Here is a 21312-nt window from a genome sequence, read left to right as displayed (position 1 = left end):
GTTGCAATGACTCGCTGGCTTTTAGAATGATTTGTTTTGGACCAGGTTGAACAGATTGTTTGGACTGTAGTGCATCCACCATGTTTCGTTTTGTCTCGGATGAAACGTTTGGATCGAAAAAGGCAAGGCCCACTAAATATTCCGACAGATACCACAAGTGATGTTCAAGCTTCTTGCAAGTAGCTATGGCAATTTTTTCGTCAAACTGCCTGTAGCTGTAGAGATTCTGAAGCAGTTGAAGGTCATTACGAGGAGCGCTGGCAGCCAGTGGTGCAGTGAACCAGGCTTTCAGATATATGATGACTGTGAAGACGCACATCTTACGGAGGCCTTTCTCTTCAAATGCTGTGAGCTTAAATTGTGACCGGAACATCCAGACTTTGAGTGAGTATATAACTTCGACATCCATCTAGCGTGATGCATGGCACCTGGTGCCATGAAGTTGATTCCACGTGCTGGATCGGGTGAACCTCCGAGGAAGTAAGGGGTAAGGCTTGCTGTAAATGCAGCTCCGGCCAACAGCTCCATTATATGATGGCGACATGCCAAGTACAGCAAATCCTTGCCAAGTGCTCGCTCAATTTCAACACAGGCCCCAATGTGAATTCCAGTATTTGAGCTGGTTGTGTCGAAACACATTCCAATAACACGATCTTGGACTCTCCACTCTTGAAGTGCTTGGACTACCGCTGACGCCTGATTTTTTCCTGTTCCACCAACCATCTTGCTTACCTTCAACAACTGACAGACACCAAAACCTGTAACTATTATTGGAAGGCGGTCAACATGATCTTTGCCACAAAGATCCTGCATTAACTTGCCATCCCAATGTACTGTCAACGGTACATCACTTGACAAATTGTTCTTCAAAGCTGCTGCAATTTCCGACCGATATCTCTCACGTCCACGCTTTATAGTGCTACGGTTTATACTGAGGTTGCTGATGTCATATCCCAAACTTTGAGCAGTTTCAGCAATGACGAAAGTGGCTTTCCTGTCGCTCATTTTGGTGCGATCTAATGCAGCAGCTAACTGAGGTGTTATTACTTTTTTCGTTGCTCTTATTTTTTTTTTTGGTGGAGTACAGAACTTATGCGCCCTGAATTCACCATCATCATCGATGCGCTCTTCTTCACTGATGTAGTCTTTTTCATCCAACACTGCACTGGCTGAAGCCTGAGCCCATTGGTCCTTCGCTCGTTTTCTTCTAGCATTTTTCAGCTCAGTACGCTTTGCCTTCCGTTCTTCCTTGGCTACCAGTGCTGTGTCAATTGAACCCATATAACCTCGTCGACCAGGTTCCCGCTGTGCGGCAAGAAACTCGAGATCTTCCTGGATTTTTATCATTGTGACAGCGTTAGCGTGAGCGATATCAAGGAGACCGTTCATTTTGCCACAAAATTGGGTTTCATTTGATGTATGCGACTCCGACTGGCGTGTTTTGTGCTTTTTCAGAGTTGACCATTCCTTATACAGTAGCTCCAACTTGGCAATGGCATGATCCTTCCGGCAAGTTGGAATACGAGCAATGTTCCAGACTTTTGTCACCTCTTCAATCACATACGGTGATGCTTGGCGTGTTGTGAGTCCAAGATTGAGATGATGATGACAGAAAAGCCCTAGTGCTTCACCATTTGATGCAAGGCGGATGCTGGAAACTGCAGTAGTTGGTTCACCCAGGAGATATAGTGCCGACTTACTACGTGTTGTCATGTTTCGCCTACAAAGTGAAATAAAGAACAAATAAAGTTCACACAGTGCGATGGGCCATGCGTTAGGCCCATAGGCTATTTCTTAAAATGATAAAATGGTCAATCGCTCATGAAATTCATATTAATTGTAGAAAGTGTTGAGTGATGCAAAATTAATAAGTAGTAAATTGCTTTCAATGCATAAAAAAAATTACAGCAATTGATTTTTTGCGCTGCCTACAAATACAACGAATGACGCAATACAATTTCAACTGGTCAAGGAGCAAAAAACAAAATGAAACGATAAATTTATACTCACTATTCCTGGTTTGAAGATTCCTTTGACTCCTTGTATTGTATTTACTGAGTTGAATTGCAGATAGTGAGACGTTTCTATTGCATTAACTGGTAATTATCTCACAAAACACGCATTAATATTTTGAAAAATGACGTTTATGCTAAATGACGTCAACCAACATGCATCAAAGAATACTTATTACTTTATTAGTTGATGGTTGATATTACTAAACACCTGAATCGACCACAAGGTGAAAGTGTTGATTAGTTTCAATGTTTCATGAACAAGTTTCATAAACTAATTTTTTTTTTAAATAAGCCAAAATAACATTTATAGAACATGCTTGGGCGACCTCTAAACATCAACCAAATGTATAAATATTTTTACACAAACATCTTATCATATAAACGAACAATTCTAGGGGGTGGGAGCACAACATTTCAACTTTTCATTTTTAAGGACCACCCTAATATATATATATATATATATATATATATATATATATATAATTAGAGTTTTCCAAAGGCAGGCTGCTTGCATATTTTAATGTAGTACAACCATTATTAAATACTCATTAAAAAAAGACAAGCATCAGTTGACATTAAATGAAAAAGATATTAATACAAAATGACAACCAGTGAGAAAGAATTTGCCAAAAATGTAATCATTGCAAATTGGCTCACAGCAAAATCCATTGCAATAATATTTGTTACTTATGCAAGGTCAAACAAAGTCCTGCCATAGTAAAATATAGGAAAACTGCAAAATTTAACCAAAAAATCTATGTCTGGTTGTTCATTTCTCATAAAGGGGTGTCAAAACCATACTTTGTCTCAGTTGTCTTGCAGTTAATGAGCATTGTTACTTGGAGTATCAAGAAATGACTAGTACTTTTAATTAAAGAATATAATGATGACCAATTTTTTACTTATGCCTGACCTGGCTTCATCTTGTTATGCCAAAACGGTGACCATTCTTTGAAAATAGTACCACAAATTATGTGGCCTAAGTGGATAACTTGCCAAGCATTCCAGAATATTGTCTACATGTGGTTTTTTAGAGTATTCTAAAAGGTATGGTCTGTGCAAAAAACTGGTAAATAAAAAATTTATTTCTTGTTCTCGAAGAAGTTGTCCAGTCTCTTTTAAAATTAATACTTTATGACCTTCTGTCAAAAAATTCTTTGACAGCTATTTAATTATCTCTTAATTAATTTTTAAATGATAATTAGTTAAAAAAACTTTTTTAATTTCTGAGTCAGTTAATCAATTATCTTTTTAATGATATGTAACACTTATCTGTCCTCTTTATCCTTTATTTGTAATTTCATAGTAAATGCAACCTTATTAATTACTTATAAAAAATGTGTCAAAATAATAAGGTCATTTAATTTAAAATTATTAACTCTTAAATTAATTATATAAGAATCCTGAGGAATTATACTCTCTTTGGCCAATATAAATTACCAATAAATTTTAAAAAAATCTTTTTAGCACATCTTTATCTTAGCACACTTTTAGCAGAAAAACAGGCAACAAATCAACAAGAAGTTAAATGACAAATACTCTACCCAAAGATAACACAAAAAGTCAACAAGAAATAGCAAGATTATGAGGTGATTCTCTTGGCTGTGTCTAAACATTACTAATATACTACACACTTTTAAATAATGTAAAAGATTCACCTGGAGTTGGCAGGTCATCAAAACTTAATTCTAGGGATGTCTAAAAAAGACTATTGTATCAAAGGGTAATGGAAAATCTTAAAGTTAACTCCCGAGACTTGTTAGCTAAGTAAAGAAATAAAGCTAATGTTAGTGTGAGTTTTAGCACAATTAGGTGTCTTAATAAAAATGGTATTGGTTGTTATGTTACTGCCAGAAAACTGCTTTTAAGGATGACAGATAGGATTGAAAACTGTAAAAAGGAAAAACGAAGAAATGAAAAAGAAAGAAAAAGAGAAAAGGAAAAGGACAAAAATGACCAATTAAAAATGAAGAAAAACAAGAAAAATATAAAAAAGGTATAAACAAATAAAAAGTTTGAAAAATAATTTAAAAAAATAAAAAGAATAAAAAATTAAAATAAACAAAAAATAAACAAGGTTTAATAAAACAAAAATCAATTAAAAGCAAAGTACACAAGTTAAAAGAAAAAAAGTTCAAAAAATGTTCGAAATAATAATAAAAAAAAACTAAAAACAACAACATGAATATTGATCTCCAGCAATTATTCCACACCTTTCACATTCCTCCAAAAATATCAAAAGATTATTAATTTCATTAATTTTTTTTGTAGATTAAGTTTGTCATTTTGATTGCGTAAAATTTGTTATGTGCTGAAGTTGCTCATCTTTTTATTGTTGTTTGATGTTGTTATTAATTGAGTGTGTTCATATTTTTTTTGTCTTATAATTTAATATATTTAAATTTAATTTAGTCACTTTTTTTTTTCTTTTTTAATTAATTTAATTTAAGCTAGCTTTTATTTGTTAATATTGCTGTTGTTTTTTGTTGCTTTTTTTTTTTTTTTTTTGTTCAATTTATTTAGGTGTCACTCCAATTACTAATTTTTAACTGTATGAGTGGCACCTAACTTAATTTTGTTAAATTATAATAAAATTTGTAATTTTTCAAATTTTGGTTGAATGAATGGATTTTAAAAAAAGTTATTTTTTTTATCCATTCATTCAACCAAAATTTTTTTAATGATAATTCTTGATTTATGATTGAAAACCTCAAAATTTAATTTATCACTATAAATCACCTTGGACTTATCTTTTACTGACCAGTGAAGTCTTTCCTTACACCACTTCTAAGTGGTGTAAAGAAAGACTAAGGTCATTTTATAGCGTTAAATCAAATTTTAAGGCGTTCAATCAAAAATCAAGAATTATCGTTAAAAAAATACCTTCAGAGAAATATAAGGAAAGATTTTGTTTACCAAGAGTACAAAACAGTGGTGGCTCGATTGGTATATTGGGATGCATTTTTGCATGGGATGCAAGGGGATAGTATTTCAAAATGATTATACAAGCAGAATTAACAGATATAATAATAAAGCGGTGATGAAAAATAAGCTTTAAGATAATTTTTTGGAAAGCGCAAAAGTCAGATTTTCAAAAATATTTGGTTATGAATAGACAAGAAATTATCAAAAGAGTATGTGGAAACCGTTGCACAATTGAAACTTACACTGGAAAAAATTTATAACAAAATTCCAGAGTACTTATGTATGCATTTTGATTCTATTCTAAAAGGTATTCGAGCCTGCATAAAATGTTTTCAAGCAAGTGTAAAAATGTATTGAGTCTAAAAACATGGTGATTATGCAAAATACTGAATAAAAGCATGACCTTATATTTTTGACACATTTTTGTTATTATAGTTTTTTGACTTGATTTTCTTTTTTGATTAATTTTGTAGCCAAATGATTTTTTTTTTTTTAATTTTTTATTTAATTTTTATTTATTTTTGTTATACATATATTGAATAATAGTTTTTAAGAAAATCTCTTTTCTTTATAAAATAAAAGCATAAAAATAGTTTTAGTAATTGCTAAAAATTCTAATTTTATATTTTTGGAAATGTATTTACGCAATTTGACTAAATGGTAGCTAAAAATGAGTTTTGTTTTATTCATTGATAATAAATAAATTTTTGTTTTAAAATAAATTCTGTTTGTAGTCTAAATATTTTTTTCCATGTTTATAATTATTATTAATAATATTATAACGATTGCATTTTTTTATTTTAATTATTTTAATTGCATAGGTTTTTGAGATGCAAAATCATTTTTCGACTTCTCAGTTGGTTAATGAAACAACAAATGGTAAGTTCTTTGTATACTGTTTCTCCTTCATTTTAATGAAATAATTGTACTCTTTGTTTTATTTTAGTATACTTATTTAAAAAGTTGATTATTGTTTTTTCATAAGATTTTTGCTTAATGAAAATTAAGTTAAAACTTAGTGAAAAAACAAAAAAACTAATTAATGTTGACGGCATTTGCCCAATCCTGTTATAAACTATAACTTTAATAAACTGCACATTTTTAGACAGTTTTTGGCATGAATGTACAGATAATCAGATAGCGAACAAAACAGTTCATCAAAGGTTGATGAATCTTTTAAAGCATCAACAACAACTTCAAGATGAAACAATAAAGAATCTTACTGATAAAGATGTTAAGGTACATTACTACGGTATTATAGCACATTTTTTCTTTTATATGTTATATTTTTTTATCTTTTTTATTCATTGTTTTAATTACACCATTATATTCTTATTATTTTATTTAATTTTTTATTTACTAAATCTTGTTTAATGTATTTCAAAATTAATTTATTTTTAATAATCAATTTATAAATTAAGTTTTTGGTAAATGACATTCAAAATGAAGCTGAGGAAGTTCTTAATTTGGTAATGAGTATCCCTGAGTTAAATGAGGCACTATCTTCACAAAATATGCAACATCTTCAAAATGCCTGGATGATCGAGAAAAATTGTTTACTCGCTGTTATTAACAGTTTAAAAGATTTAGTTGTTAAAGTCAGTTCAAAAAATGTATGTTGTTTATTCTCTTTAATTCAGCTTAATAAAGTTGTTTTTTATGCTACCATTGTTTTCATTGTTTTCAGGCAGCATCTGGAAATTATAATGGTGATCGCAGGCTAGAATTAGTAAATGCATTAGCTGATTTGTTTGAAAAAGAACAAGAAGCTCTTTCTGTTGAATACAAAATAAATGACAAAGATAAAGAAAAACAATTTGACAATGAGGTAACTTACTTTACTTTTTTTTTTTCCACAAATTAATTGTCCAATATATTAATTAAATTGAATAAATTATGTACAATTTAAATCATTCTTTTTCAGATTTCTCCGCTATTGACAACGCTTCTTTCTAAAGATCGTGAAATGCTTGTTGATGAAGTAAAGAGACTGCGCTCTGCTACAAGTGCAGATAACAGTTTTGTTCTTCTTAATAAACAAATTGATGAATTAAAATGTGAAATCACCCGGTTAAATACTCAGCTAGATTACTTAAATAGCAACCTTGAAGCAGAAAAACTTGCAAAAAAACATCTGAGCTTGGAAAATTCAGACAAGTTTGATACACTTAAAGTGTTAACAACGCAACTTCTTCAATATCAACAGAGTAACAATGAAACCAGGTACGTAAGTTTTAACCTTGATAATTCAGAAATATTGTTTCTGATACATTTTTATGTTTTGGGTTTGTGATTTTTACATAGATTGCTTTTGGAGGAAGAGGTCGCTAAGTCAAACCATTTAAGAAAGCTTTTAGAAGATGCTGAAAGTAATGTTGTATCTCTGCATGATCTTGTGAAGAGTGAACGCGAAAGCCTCAACAACCTTTTAGAACAAGATAGTTGCTCTGTAAATGAGCTGGAGAAAATGCTTGATAATGAAATGGAAAAAAGAGCCTTATGCGAAGAAAAGTTAGCAAATCTTAAAGACTTACTTGAAAATGAAAAGTTGAAAGTTCAAGCTTTTGAGACAGAACTTAACAATCAACGTGAGAACAGGTTTAACTCTGAAAAGCTTGTTCAGACTCAAAAGCTGAAAATTGCAGAGTTAGAAAAGCAAAGGTGTGAGTTAGAAACAAAGTTGTTACAAAATTCTGATCAGAGAAAATCTTTTCAAAAATCAAATGATTCATCAGAGTCACTTAAAAATGATGGTGGTAAATCTGATAATCCAAAGTTGATAAAGGATGATGACACTGACAATTTTAGTGATAAAAATTTGCTAAAAGATAAAATTTTATCTCTTGAAAAAATAAACATCAACTTACAGGAACAATTGGAAAGAGGTTTAACTACACTAAATACATATGAAAAAAATATTGACCTTCTCAAAAAAAAGTTAGCTGAAAATGAAAGTATACTATCTGTAAAAGAAGCTCAGCTGGAAAAGTCATATGTCGAGTTATCTCAAAACAACATTAAGTTTGATAAAATAATTAAACTAAATGAATTTGAAGTCAGTAAACTCAATGATGAAATCACTCAGCTACGAAAGTCTGAAGAATATTTTAGATTAGCTTTATCTGCTCTTGAGAAGGATAAATGTCTTGTACTTGAAAAAGCAAATGTTGACTTAAGTAGTCAACTGAAAAGTAATGTATTTACATTAAATACACATGAAAAGCATATTGAGTTATTAAAGAATAAATTAACTGAAAGTGAAAGTATATTATCTGTAAAAGAGGCTGAACTGGAAAAGTCATATCTTGAGCTACAAAAGTACAAAAATAAGTTAACTGAAAGTGAAAGTGTTTTGTCTGTAAAAGAGGCTGAACTGGAAAAATCTTATCTTGAGCTACAAAAGTACAAAAATAAGTTAACTGAAAGTGAAAGTGTTTTGTCTGTAAAAGAGGCTGAACTGGAAAAATCTTATCTTGAGCTACAAAAGTACAAAAATAAGTTAACTGAAAGTGAAAGAGTTTTGTCTGTAAAAGAGGCTGAACTGGAAAAGTCATATCTTGAGCTACAAAAGTACAAAAATAAGTTAACTGAAAGTGAAAGCATTTTGTCAGTAAAAAATGCTGAAATAAAAAAGTCATATGTTGAATTACATCAACAAAGAAATGAATTTGATAAAATAAAAATGTCAAATGAATCTGAGGTAAGAAAACTTGAAGATATAATCCGCCAACTTCGTAAATCAGAAGATAAATATAATCTAGTTTCAGGGGCTCTTGATAAAGAATGGAATGCAAAGAATAACGCTTTGTCTTTGCGTGAAAATTTGTTAAAGGAGAAAGAAGCCGAGTTAGAAAAATTAATTTTAGAATTAGAAAAAGAAAATAACCTACTTTTGGAAAAACGAAAACATCAAGAGAATACAGAGCAAGGAAGTATTAGGAAAAAAAGTGAAATTGATAGGTTGGCTGAAGAACTTAAAGAAAAGATGAACAAAAATTGTTATGAAATCAATGCTGTGAGTTATATATCGAAAATAGCTATTTTGAAAATTAATTATATATATATATATATATTCATTTATTTATTTATTCTATTGTTTACACATTTAAGTATGTGTACACTAACTGGGTGTACACTACTGTAACATAATAAAAATTCTGAAGGCAAGTTAAGAATTAAGAAAAAAAAATTTTATTCTTTTAATTAATGTTTTTATTTTGTTTTAATTCAAATTTAAAAGTTAAAAATTTCATTTGTTAACTTGTTAGTTATAAATACATTTTTCACCTTTTTAACATGCACTTGTTTTCAAAAATGATTTTTAAGCTAAATTTAGAACTCAATTTTTTTGTTTTACTGAGTAAATATAATCTCTAGGAATCAAAAGTGTTAATTTTTTTATTTATTTATTATAAGTTGTTTAAATCATGTTTGTAATAATTTAAGGAAAAGATTTATTATTAGCTATTGAAGGCTTAGTCTTCTTTTTTGCTTCTTTTTGCAGAGCAGTTCTGATTTTAAAGATTTAACAGCATGTGGTAGTGAATCAATATTGGAAAGAACATGATCGTTTATGAGTTTCTTTAGCCTATTGACAGCAGCAGTTTGTTTGTCTTAGGCTAGTTGCTGTGGATTCCTTTGTAATCAAGGGTTAAGTAAATCAGCTACATGTGCATTAGAAGTAGTCCCCTACCTGATTTGTCATGGCAGTTTCCAAAGAAATCAGGAATGCTCACACTAAAGTGTTGTTTTAGTTTTAGAAATGGTAGCTTGCATGGTAGTATAAGATGCAGAGTATGATTTAAGTCTGCTTAAAACTCTCTTAGCATTTAACTCACATAACAACATTTGATGCTTTTAACACAACTGATTAGATTAAATGGGTTTCCATGGTTGTCATTTTCATATTTAAACATGACATGAAAGAATTGGAGCAATTTTTTACAAACCTATAACCTATTTTATTATTATTATTTTGGTCCACAAGAAGGATTACCTCCCAAGGTTACAAGCTTGTCATACTCACACCCAAAATTAATTAATTTATCAGCATTTTCCTTCTTCTAGGTTAATTTCTTTTACATATATATATATATATATATATATATATATATATATATATATATATATATATATATATATATATATATATATATATATATATATACAAGTATTCGTGGTAAAAATGGCTCTTAACAGCTCTTTGTGTTTAAAGATGACAAAATAAAATAAGCTTCATGTAAAAACCATTAAATTAATTAAGGAAACTAATTAAATTTTATTGTTTTTTTAAAAAACTGCAAAACCACAACTAAATATACTAGAATATTGTTTATTATTTTTATTTTTATTAAAAATAATCCTGTACAGACATTAGTCACATTAGTTTATGATTACTGTTTGATGATTAAAGAAACTCTCAAATAGTTGTTTTAAACTTATAAACACAACGATGCAACAAGCTATTTGGCAGCTATGCCACCAGTATTCAATGGTAACCACCATATTAAATAACATTTAACATGCTTGCTACCACAGATCTATTTAGTGCTGAAAGATCTATACCTGCCCGCATATCCAGAAGATGACTCAGTTACCTGTGAAGACATTGAGGAAAACCTTATGAAGCTTTTTAAATCAAAGTTATCTTTAATACTACTCTTTGAATTTTCAACAATAAAAAAGCAAGTAATGAGATTGACAGAATTTTCACTACGGGTTGCCAAAGTTGTTAAAGGATAAAAACTTATAAAGATGAATGGATACAAGACTAACTCATCACAGATTTTAATGACAGAGTTACAATCAAAAGTATATTACTGCAAACTGAAGAATTTATGTTTGCAAAGGTTGTGGAGGTGGCTGTTACTCTTAAACGAGTAACTTAGGAAGCACTACATTTGGATGGCTTTGATAATGTAGTTGCAGCAATATCGTCACTTCCCCAGACAACTGGTGTGTCCGTCAAACAAAACTACATGTTTCAATTGTGGAAAATTTGGGCATTATGCACAGAACTGCAAGGTAAAATGGAAGATATTCTCCCAGAAATGTTGTTGCCATAATTAAAAGTGAAAGCAAATGGAATGCTCCATTTACATTAAAAAAATTTGGAGGAGTTATCATCTATGGAGATAAAAACCATACTGTCAGAATGCTAGCATGTGATACGGTGAAATATAGTGCCATTTCTATAAAATGAAATAAAGAGAATGAAATAAACGGAATAAAATATAGTGTCGTTACTACAACTACAAATAAATGAAATAAAATGTTGTGTTATTAATACAACTTGAAGTAAAAAGAACAAAATAAAATGCTATGTGGTAACAAGAAGTAAAGAGAACAAAAGAAACTCAATAAAACATCAGCAATTCATGGCAAAGTTCGACAGGAAAAAGTAAACAGCATCATGGAACTGCAATAAAGATTCTGAAATTAATGATATCATTTTTGAATTTTGTACCATATAACAAACTAGCAATGGGACTGACTTAAGTATTAATACTGTTAATGTGTGTTGTGCAAGAAAACTAAGGCAAAGAGGTACGTACAGTGGTAAACTTCAGAGCTTTTAACAAATTTGTAAATTGTAATACAGCAAAAGCAGGCGTTTGTTAGGAGAAACTGCATCATTGGAGAAAATTAAAAAAAGGCAAAAAATCTTAAAAAAGCCTACTTTCAAATTCACATCAATAAATTGGATTATAAATTGGAAATGGTATTGTTTTACAAGAATGTGTTTTTGCATCAATATCGCCCTAACGGTAATGACCACAATTCTTTTCCACAAGCTCAATGTAAACCCAACCGTGCAGAAAGCATGTGCTAACAACATTGTTAATGTATTTGTTGATGAAAGTGTAGAAACTCCATAAAATGTTACAAAGTATCTGTATAAATTTAGATTACAATGTAAATCTCCAGAAGAAATTAAAAAAGGGTGTGTTTTAGGATTGAGTATTAAAAGAAATAAAATTAGGGAAATTTATATGTAAATGGGTTAATGTGGTACAGTTCGAATTTTTTAATGCAGTCACACAATTACAGTTTTTCAGGCAGTTAGGTAAACTTGTTGGACACTACCTGGTGGCATAAAGTTTGAAATTACAAGCTTCATCGGTTGAACATTTAGCTAAAACTATTCCTTGGAGTGATTTTATTTCCAAAGATTGTAAAGAAAAACTGAAAGAGTTACTTCACCATGTAAAAAAAAAGGACTCGGTTGGTGGGAAATGTCTTGTACCAGTGAATGGAAAAGCTGAGCCTTAGTGTGGTACATCATACATAGGACTTGGTGTAGTTCTTCGGTAGTTCTTCTCATTGGAGGAGTAATTGTTGAAGATGCAGCACAACTTTTGCCGGCGAGTTGTACACACCATATTAATATAAGTGAACTGAATATGATAATTTGAGAACAAAACTTAGTATACAGTATACAGTGATAACAAGAGTACTGTGGGATGGTTAAACGCAGATTTGAAGGTAGAATATTGCATGAAAAATCTTCATTTCTCAATTGTTAGTACAAAGACAATTGAATACTATTAAGGAAGTAGCATAAGATATCCAGATCATAGTACAATGGATTTCATCTGAAATAAATTTGGCTGATCGACTTTCACAAGTCTCCAAAAAATGGTGCAGAAAAGTGTGTGTATCAGAGGTACTTCAACAGAAAGATATGTAAAAAATGTATTTAATTGGTCATTTTAGTGTCACTTGGATATTCCAACTTTGCTTGCAAAATAACCAAGATGTTTCACGTAAGGGGGTTTTAACAGCAGTAGCAAATTGTAACCAGCGCAACTCTATTCATCCTTCTCTGTAAAATGGTAGTATGGTCAATTAATGTAAGAAGGAAATTTGAATCAGGTTGCCATCAACATTAGGCATGTAGGCGCAGAACTGTACTTATCAATGATTGACTGTGGTCTGTCATGGCATACAATATGGCATAAAATGGTAACCAAAACAGCTACTGAAGTTGTAGGGAAACTTGAAAAAATATTCTCTTTATTTGAACTGCCAGTTTGTCTTCTAATGGACAAAGAATTTTGGTTCAAAATGTTAAATTTTGCTGAAGAATGGTATGTTAATTTAGAATATCAAGCGGCCCATTGAGATCAAGGTAATGGTATAGTTAAATGCATAGGCAAAATGATCAACAGTTACCTGCTCAATCATTGTTCAATCAAGGAAAGCAGACAAGAATGATGTAAACAAGAAATTCAAAGAGGGTGTTTGGGTAAAACCAACTCAAAAAATAAAATGTGACCAGCCGTCCAGGTGTAGTACAAAAGCAAAATATCTTGTTATTTGACATCAAAACTGCAAATCTGGTATATACAGGTCATATCTCGCATATTCCAGACTTTCAGAATTCAAATGACTCACTCAAAATGTTCTTTATAGACCAAAAGATAAAACTAAAATGCTAAAAGAAAATATATCAATGATGTTGTTCAAGTCTGAAATAATTCTCTAGAACGTTTAGTGGTTTTCATAAATTTAGATGCACTTATTTTTTTTTACATATACGTAAGAAAATACTTAAAAATAAAATAAAAGTGCTACCGCTATGTTTGATATATAATTTAATAGAGGAAGTGAAACTCCTATTAAATTATATATCAAAACTATTATAGAGTACCTTAATTTTTTTACAGGATGTTTATTACTAATTCTATAGCAATTAACACAAAAAAAGTTAATAAGCTTGATTTTATTTTATTCATAAATTTAGACGCACAATCAAAAAAGTTTTATATCTTGTTAATTGATAGTTAATTTCCCATATTTCTCATTAATAGGCCTAAATTAGTTGATTTTGTCAAAAAACCTTATATAAGTATGACTTCCTGGAATTAGTTAATCATTATTTAATAAATAAACATAAGTAAAGCTAGTTTTGCACTAAAAAGATACGAAAAATGGGCAAAAGGCATATCACTTAAGGTAAAAGATGGCAAATTATTGCTCACATCAAAGAAGGAACCAAAAGAAATAGAGAAATTGCCAGGTTAATTGGACTTTCTGAGAAATGCATTCAGACAACGAAGCAAAACTTTCTTCACACTGGTGGTGCCAGTGAGAAAACAAGGCCAGGTAGACCCTTGTCAACTACCAGAAAGGACGATAGTACCCTTTTTAGAGCTGTCAGAGCTAATCCAAAAATTAGTTACAAAGAATTGACCACAGAATTCAATACAATGCGAAATACATCTATTTCTCAAAGCACTGTCCGCCAAATACTTATCAAATACAAGATTGGAGTCTACTCTGCTTTGTAGAAACCGCTCTTGGTCCATATGATAAACAAAGGAGGCTAAAATGGTGTCGTGAAAGAAGGTATTAGACAATGGAACAATGGAAAAATATTATGTGGAGTGATGAGAGTAACTTTGAGCTTATCAATCGCGAATCTAACATAACAGTCAAATGAATGGCTCACGAAAAGTATTATGCCAGGTACATTAGACCGACTATACAAAGTGGAGGAGGCTCGGTAGGAATCTGGTCATGCTTCAATTACAAAGGCGTTGGCATGTGCCAAACATACACCAGAAGAATCAACTCCAGAATATATACGTAGAAGTACTGGAAAACAACCTAATTCCATCAATTGACCTGCTTATGCTCAATGATAAACCATGGAAACTTCAACAAGATAACTTCAACTGCACATACTGCATACTATACAAAGGTTCAACAATAATATCAAGACAATACCGTGGCCTCCATACTCACCTAATTTGAACCCGATTGAAAACATTTGGGCTTGGATTGACCGTGAATTAGCAAAGGTTCAAGTTTCCACACTTGGCCAGCTGAAGGACGTCCTTAAGGAGACCTGGTATAGGGTCCCAGAAGCGATGTGCAAAAATCTTGTTGAGTTTATGTCAAGAAGAGTTCTTAGTTGTATTAAAGTAAAAGGCGGTTCATAAATTACGTCTTCTAATGTGTTGTGTGTCTAAATTTATGAATTATTTTTTTTTGTCTTATCTATTTAATACCATGTAGTTGTACCTAATTATTACTTAGTATTTGTATTTTTTTGTAAATTTTGTATTCTGTATGTATTTATCTAATAAATAAAAAAACACTAAACTGAAATTTTTCGTTATTGTTTTATCGCTAAAAAACTAAAAATTTCTATTCTCAAATAAGAGTGCGTCTAAATTTATGAAAACCACTGTATTAAATGGCAAGTAACACTTCTTATAGATTTGTGAGCTAATTTACCAAGAGGGAATGTTCTATTATAATGTTGGTGAATTATAATTGTATGTGTTAGATCTCATAAATATAAATGTATTATAGTCACACATTAATTTATGATTACTGTTTGATGATTAAAGAAACTCTCAAATTGTTTTTTTAAACTTATAAAGGCAATGATGCAATAAGCAACGTTGCAGTATCAACTGATAAATAGGTAAAACATGTGAGGATGTGTGCACACATCAACTGACAAATAAGTAGAACATACAAGGAATGTAAGGTAGAATATGCAACAACTCAGGCTTTTGGTTTGGGCAGGCAATCAATCAATTTTTAAAAATAATTTTTCAAAGTTTTTAATTTTTTTCCATTCTTCTAAATTTATTTAAAAAAAAAAGAAAATGTTTACATTTTATGGGAAAAAATAAAGACAACCATTTTAAATTTTGATTAGCTCCTACTCTTTTTTTTTGTTTTGTTTTGTTTTGGTCTATTGTTTTATGAGAAAAAAAATGTTACTCAAAAAAAAAGTAATAAAGAAGTATGAATAATTTAACAAATATTTTCAAAAAATAACTGTTTTTCCAGATCCCGATTGGTTATGAATTGTTAGTATCAGCTAGTATGATAGCTTTGAAGTCATTTTTGTGACAATTATTTTTGCTACTACTATTTGTTACCATATATTGTTATTGTATAATTATACATTATTATAATTATTATTCTATATTGTTATTACTTTATTATTTTATATACTATTAGTAGTTGTTATCTATGGGACATTATTACTTATAATCATTAAGAATATAAATTATATCATCAATTTATATTCTTCACAACATAAATTTAAAACGTTTTAGTGCTTTTGAATAATAATATTGCAAGGCTAATTTTTAATTTTTTACATGTTTTATTAATAAATCCATGTTTGTGATTAAATATTTAAATGAAAAATCAAAAAGGAAGTAGAAAGTCAAAAACATAAGCGTTGGCATAACTAATTTTAATATAAAAAGATAAATTAACATCTCTGCTTTTGTTTTCTGCTGGACAAATCACTCTTGACCTGATTTTTTGCACAGGGGGTCTTGTTTAACAAGATTTATATTTAAATGTTTTTCCGCAGGGGGTCTTGTTTAACAAGATTCATATTTAAATGTTTTTACGTAGGGGGTCTTGTTTAACAAGATTCATATTTAAATCTTTATGATTAAGAGAGTTTCAACTAATTAAAAAAGTATAAGAGCTTCAGAAACACAAATGTTATAATAATAAAAACTCATTGCTTGAAGTATATCTTTTAATTATTTTCAGACGAAGGAAATTTAAGAATAGGTTTTATCTTTTTAAAGTATCTTTTATGTCAAAACTAGCTCCATATATTGTGGCAATAATGACACTCTAAAGTTTTTTTCTTGAAAAAAATCAAAATTTGAATTGTTAGGGGTTACTATAGCTGATGCTCTGGTTTTCAAAACAATGAGGTACTTTCCAATGACAAGGTAAGCAAGGTTCTTTTGATTCTTGAATAATTCAAATTAATTATTAGACTAAATTTTAACAAAATCAAAGTTCAATGACATTCTGGTCTTTGGTTCATTGACTTTCTGGTCTTTGGTTCAATTTTTTAGTCTTTGTTTCAATGACTTTCTGGTCTTTATTAGCCTATAATTAAATCCTGTTCAATTTAAAACAAAAAAAGAAATTTAATAAATACATTTTTGTAAATACTCGAACTTTCTCTTTTTTTTTAAATAAATACTAATCAAATTTTTTTTAGATGTTTATATATAATTGAGAATTGTCCAATAGTTATATCTAAAAATAACTTATCAAGTTGTAAAACTCTATAGTATTTATGTATGGTTGCTATGGTAACTCAAATGATATTATATTTAATAATTTTCTGCTGCTTATCACTGCTTGCTTACAAAATAGCTTTTGTTTTAAGGATAAATCTTCAAAAGACTTCATAAATTTGGAGCGTGACCAACTTTTAGAAAATATTCATCGTTTGGAACACAAAATTTCTTTCTATCGTCAACAGGATGTTAAATTTCAAGAGCTTCGAGATTTCTGGGAGAAAGAGCGTGATCATATGCGGGCTCAGTTTGAACAGATTAAACTTCAACGAGACAAATTTGAAGAGAAAGGACATAAACTGTCAGCAAAAGTAGTACAGCTTAAAGAAAAAATATTTTTTCTTCAAAAAACCACTGACGAAAATAATCAAATGCATTTAATTGAAAATAATAAGCTTCAAGATGAAATCACAATTTTAAAAGAGAGACTTGCTTCTGTTCCTCTTGAGGTTGCTGGAAATGGACTAAAGTTGCTAAATGCAGGTTGGACGATTGCAAAGGTAAATTTTTCCATTAATATATATATATATATATATATATATATATATATATATATATATATATATATATATATATATACATATATATATATATATATATACATATATATATATATATACATATATATATATATATATATATATATATATATATATATATATATATATATATATATATATATATATATATATATATAATAGCTTTACAAGCAAGTTATCACTATAAAAAATATAAATTTACATAATTTGATTAATTCACTAGATTTTTTAAGCTCTGTTGTTGTTTACTGGCATGTATTCTTTATGTTCTATTGTTGTTCACTGGCATGTATTCTTTATGTCCTATTGTTGATCTAATAAATTCATCTTCTGTGTTTTTTTCTTCTTCTGAATTTTTTGTAACTACTTAATCCTTTAAATTTTTTTTTGAACTGGAAAATTAAATGTACAAACCTAAGTTGCGTAATTATTAAGTTTGTGGGTACCTTTTTGGTGATAAACGTTTAAAAAAAGGCTGGTGTACATTTCGGCCACAATTTATTAGAACTAAATATTTTTTTGATTTCAGAATAAATATTCTTTATTAAATAAAGCGAACTAAAAGATATAGTTAGATCTTTTAGTTCGCTTTACTTTTTAATTTTAAATCAAAATAAAGCATAAATTCCAACTAATTGTACTTGTTTGAGCACTAAAATAAGTCTAATCGATTTGCTAAATTATCGATTTTAAAAAATCGAATAAAAAATCGATTTGCTAAATTGAGTTAGCAAATATAAATAGTATTAAAAATAAGTTAAAAATTATTGAAATAATATTAGATACCAAAATAATTAGTTTAAAGTCAAATTAAAAAGTTATTTGACTTACATTTAGGACTTAAAAGTTAAAAAAAAATTGTATTGACTAATTTTAATTTATGAAAATTCATGATAACTAGTTTTATTTACAGTTCTTTTTATCCTAATTTAAAATGTCTTGTAATATTTTACAATAATAATTTGACAATTTTAATAATGAGTTGAGTTATAATAACAATATAATAATATATTAATAAACTTATTTTTTTAGGTTCAACGTTTGTATTTGAAGTACTTTCGAGCTGAAAGTTTTCGCAAAGCTTTGTCCTACCAAAAAACTTATTTGTTACTTTTGTTGAATGAATATGGAAACAGTAATCAATCTCTGGTTCGTAAAATGGTTCGAGAAAATAATAGTATATCAGCTCCATACAAGAAGTTTAAAGTTACAGCTCTTGTCATTGTTTCTATAGCGCGTATGAAGTTTCTCAAACGCAAATACCAACGTAGTCTTTACAAGTCTTCTGCGGATTATCCATACAAGGATGTAAGAGAAAAAAGACACGATCATAAGAATAACAATCAGAGTAAATTATTATTAGATAAAAAATTTAATCCCGAAAAAGTAAGCCATTCAGGCACTCGATCATCATCCAGCTACGCTCAACCTAATCCCGTAACAATCGATTTAGATAAACAGTATTTTAATAAAACAAGCTCTGATGAAAAAATGATTACCAGCCAGAGTTTAAATTATAAATCTGACAGTCATGGTCAAACTTTGAGCAAATATAGTATAACCAGACTTGAAGAAAGGCCTAAACAGAGTACAACCGATGACTTAGAATCATCCATTGAAAATAACAATCTATTAAAATCCCCTTCTAATATAAGTAATACAAGTCCCTGTTCAGACAGTAATGCTTCAAATACACCTAGGTTTGTTGAAGTAAGCGTAAATAGCCTTAAGAGCAGCATCTTGAATCAAAGTCGAACTTCTTCTGGGTTAAAGCATTTCAGTGATGCGCCTAGATCATATCCAAGGCCTTCCCCTACGCAATCTGATTTCGTTTTCAGACATGCCTCTCCACCTGTTCGAGACGTAGATAATGATGGAACAAATATTTATTCGCCACAAACAATTTTGATTAATAAAGAATTTGCTGATGTATACACTCGTGGTAATCGAGATTCAAGTACTTCGCTTAACCAATATATACAAAAATTAGAGTCTCTTCAAGTTCGTCTTAAAGAACAGCACACTCAATTTGATAAAAGTAAACGTTCGCTAAACTTATAGAAGTACTTTTTTTACAATGTTTTTACCAAAAGGTCTAGCTACATCGCTTTTATGATGTATGGTTTTAGAAATATTTATTTTATGAGTGCTCTCTTTCTATTTTAGAAAGTGCTTTTTGTAATATTTTAAACAAATTAAAAAAAGAGTTAAAATGCTTCTTATATTTTTTAATCATGTCCGTCCGTTAAAGAGTTAAGCGCTTTTTTACGATATTCAAATAACTTTGATAGAACGTGCGTTAGTAAAAACTTAAAAGTTTCTTTTAGGCAATAAATGTTATCATTGTAAATATTGTATTTGTTAGTGTTTACTAAAAAACTAATAAACAACTTGACGATTGACTAGATTGAATAGTTCGGTTAAAAACTACTTTGTGTTTCTTTTTTGTTCAAAATAGGTTTGAGTTTTTAGGATTTGAATTATTTTTAGTACATAAAAAATAATAGGTACACTTTTTCCTTTTCCTTATGCGTGCTTTGAGCGGTAATTTAAAATATATTTTAAGCTGTAAGGAATAATCGGCGAATATTTGTTAAAATTGGGATTACGACATTTACTGAAAAGCAAATTTCGACTTTGTGGTTAACTCGAAATAGAAATTCCGCTTTCAATTAAACTCATTAACAATTGCAAAATTTCATTTAACTTTCAGTTAAATCCAAAAGTTATTAACTTTAATCAATTATAAAAAAAAATTATAAAAAATATATATCGTAAGTAATGTTTTTCAGAGTCAATATCCGAAATATCTTCTTTAAGCACGAAATCTTATTTATTTATCGCTTATTAAATTGTATCTGTCGCTTTCAAAAAATATTGAAGAAAAAGCAGGTGAATTTTAACATATTATTCTTCACGGTCTTTTTCCTTCGACTAGCTGAAGCAATGATGGTTTCAGTGCGTTAACTTGCGGCTCCATTTCACAAGAATTTGATCTTAAATCATTCCTTGATGGAATAGAACCATTTAGGAATATAAGACACTAAGAAAATAATTGCAATTCACTTAGACGTCTTGATTAACACCCTCGCTGTGCCTCCAAAAGAACAAACAGATAGGTAATTGCTTTAACTATCAAGTTTTGTTTAGCTTCATTTTAACTTTTTCGTGAAACAAATTTCTCATTTTTTAACCGAATAACTTTAAAAAAATAAAAATTTAACTTTAGTTTCAATTTTGACTTTTTCATGTTTCTTTGATATTGATTTAGATTTCAATACGAAAAAGATTTTGGAAGATATAATTGGAAAGAAACGTCAACTAAAAATGTCAACTAGTCGTACTGCAGATGTTTTAATAAGGTCTCTAACAAATAAATTTCTTATGAGAATTATAAATGAAGAACATATAACTGCGACCTATAAGTGAGCTAAAATAAGCAACATTTACTCTTTACAACTGAATGGTTCAAAGAAGAATCCGTGAATCAAGCTTAAAAATACTATTAGGGTTTGAACAGACATCATCTGTAAATTTTGTTGTGTTAGCTTGCTAACGCGCCTGTTAAGTTTCTAAGTGTATGCCCGCAAAATGGCAATATCTATACAATGTGCTGAACTTTCTTGTTCACTTACTCTCTTACAATATTGATATCTTGCATTCTCTTTATTACGCTTTTATGAGCTTGGTGCGATTCAAAAGCTGTTAATCTAGTGATATTTTGCCGATTCTACAATATTACAAGTT

The 21312-nt window shown here is 29.6% G+C and overlaps 1 protein-coding gene across 2 annotated transcripts in view; it reads left to right on the top strand.

Annotated features, from left to right (window-relative positions):
• The window catches only part of LOC100214852 (golgin subfamily B member 1), a 100836-nt gene extending 81058 nt beyond the window's left edge, over window positions 1–19778 (top strand). For both annotated transcript variants that reach the window (XM_065811006.1, XM_065811007.1), the window contains exons 29-36: window positions 5762–5819; window positions 6046–6179; window positions 6362–6553; window positions 6628–6768; window positions 6865–7163; window positions 7245–8955; window positions 17116–17526; window positions 18598–19778. In XM_065811006.1, coding sequence (XP_065667078.1) covers window positions 5762–5819; window positions 6046–6179; window positions 6362–6553; window positions 6628–6768; window positions 6865–7163; window positions 7245–8955; window positions 17116–17526; window positions 18598–19626 — 3975 coding nt within the window. In that variant the 3' untranslated portion in view covers window positions 19627–19778. The remainder of the gene's footprint in view (window positions 1–5761; window positions 5820–6045; window positions 6180–6361; window positions 6554–6627; window positions 6769–6864; window positions 7164–7244; window positions 8956–17115; window positions 17527–18597) is intronic.
• Window positions 19779–21312: the final 1534 nt, after the last annotated feature.

Source organism: Hydra vulgaris, chromosome 11 (genome assembly GCF_038396675.1).
Source record: "Hydra vulgaris chromosome 11, alternate assembly HydraT2T_AEP".
Taxonomy (NCBI): domain Eukaryota; kingdom Metazoa; phylum Cnidaria; class Hydrozoa; order Anthoathecata; family Hydridae; genus Hydra; species Hydra vulgaris.
Note: the sequence above shows the minus strand (reverse complement) of the source record. Positions and strands in the feature narration are given on the sequence as shown.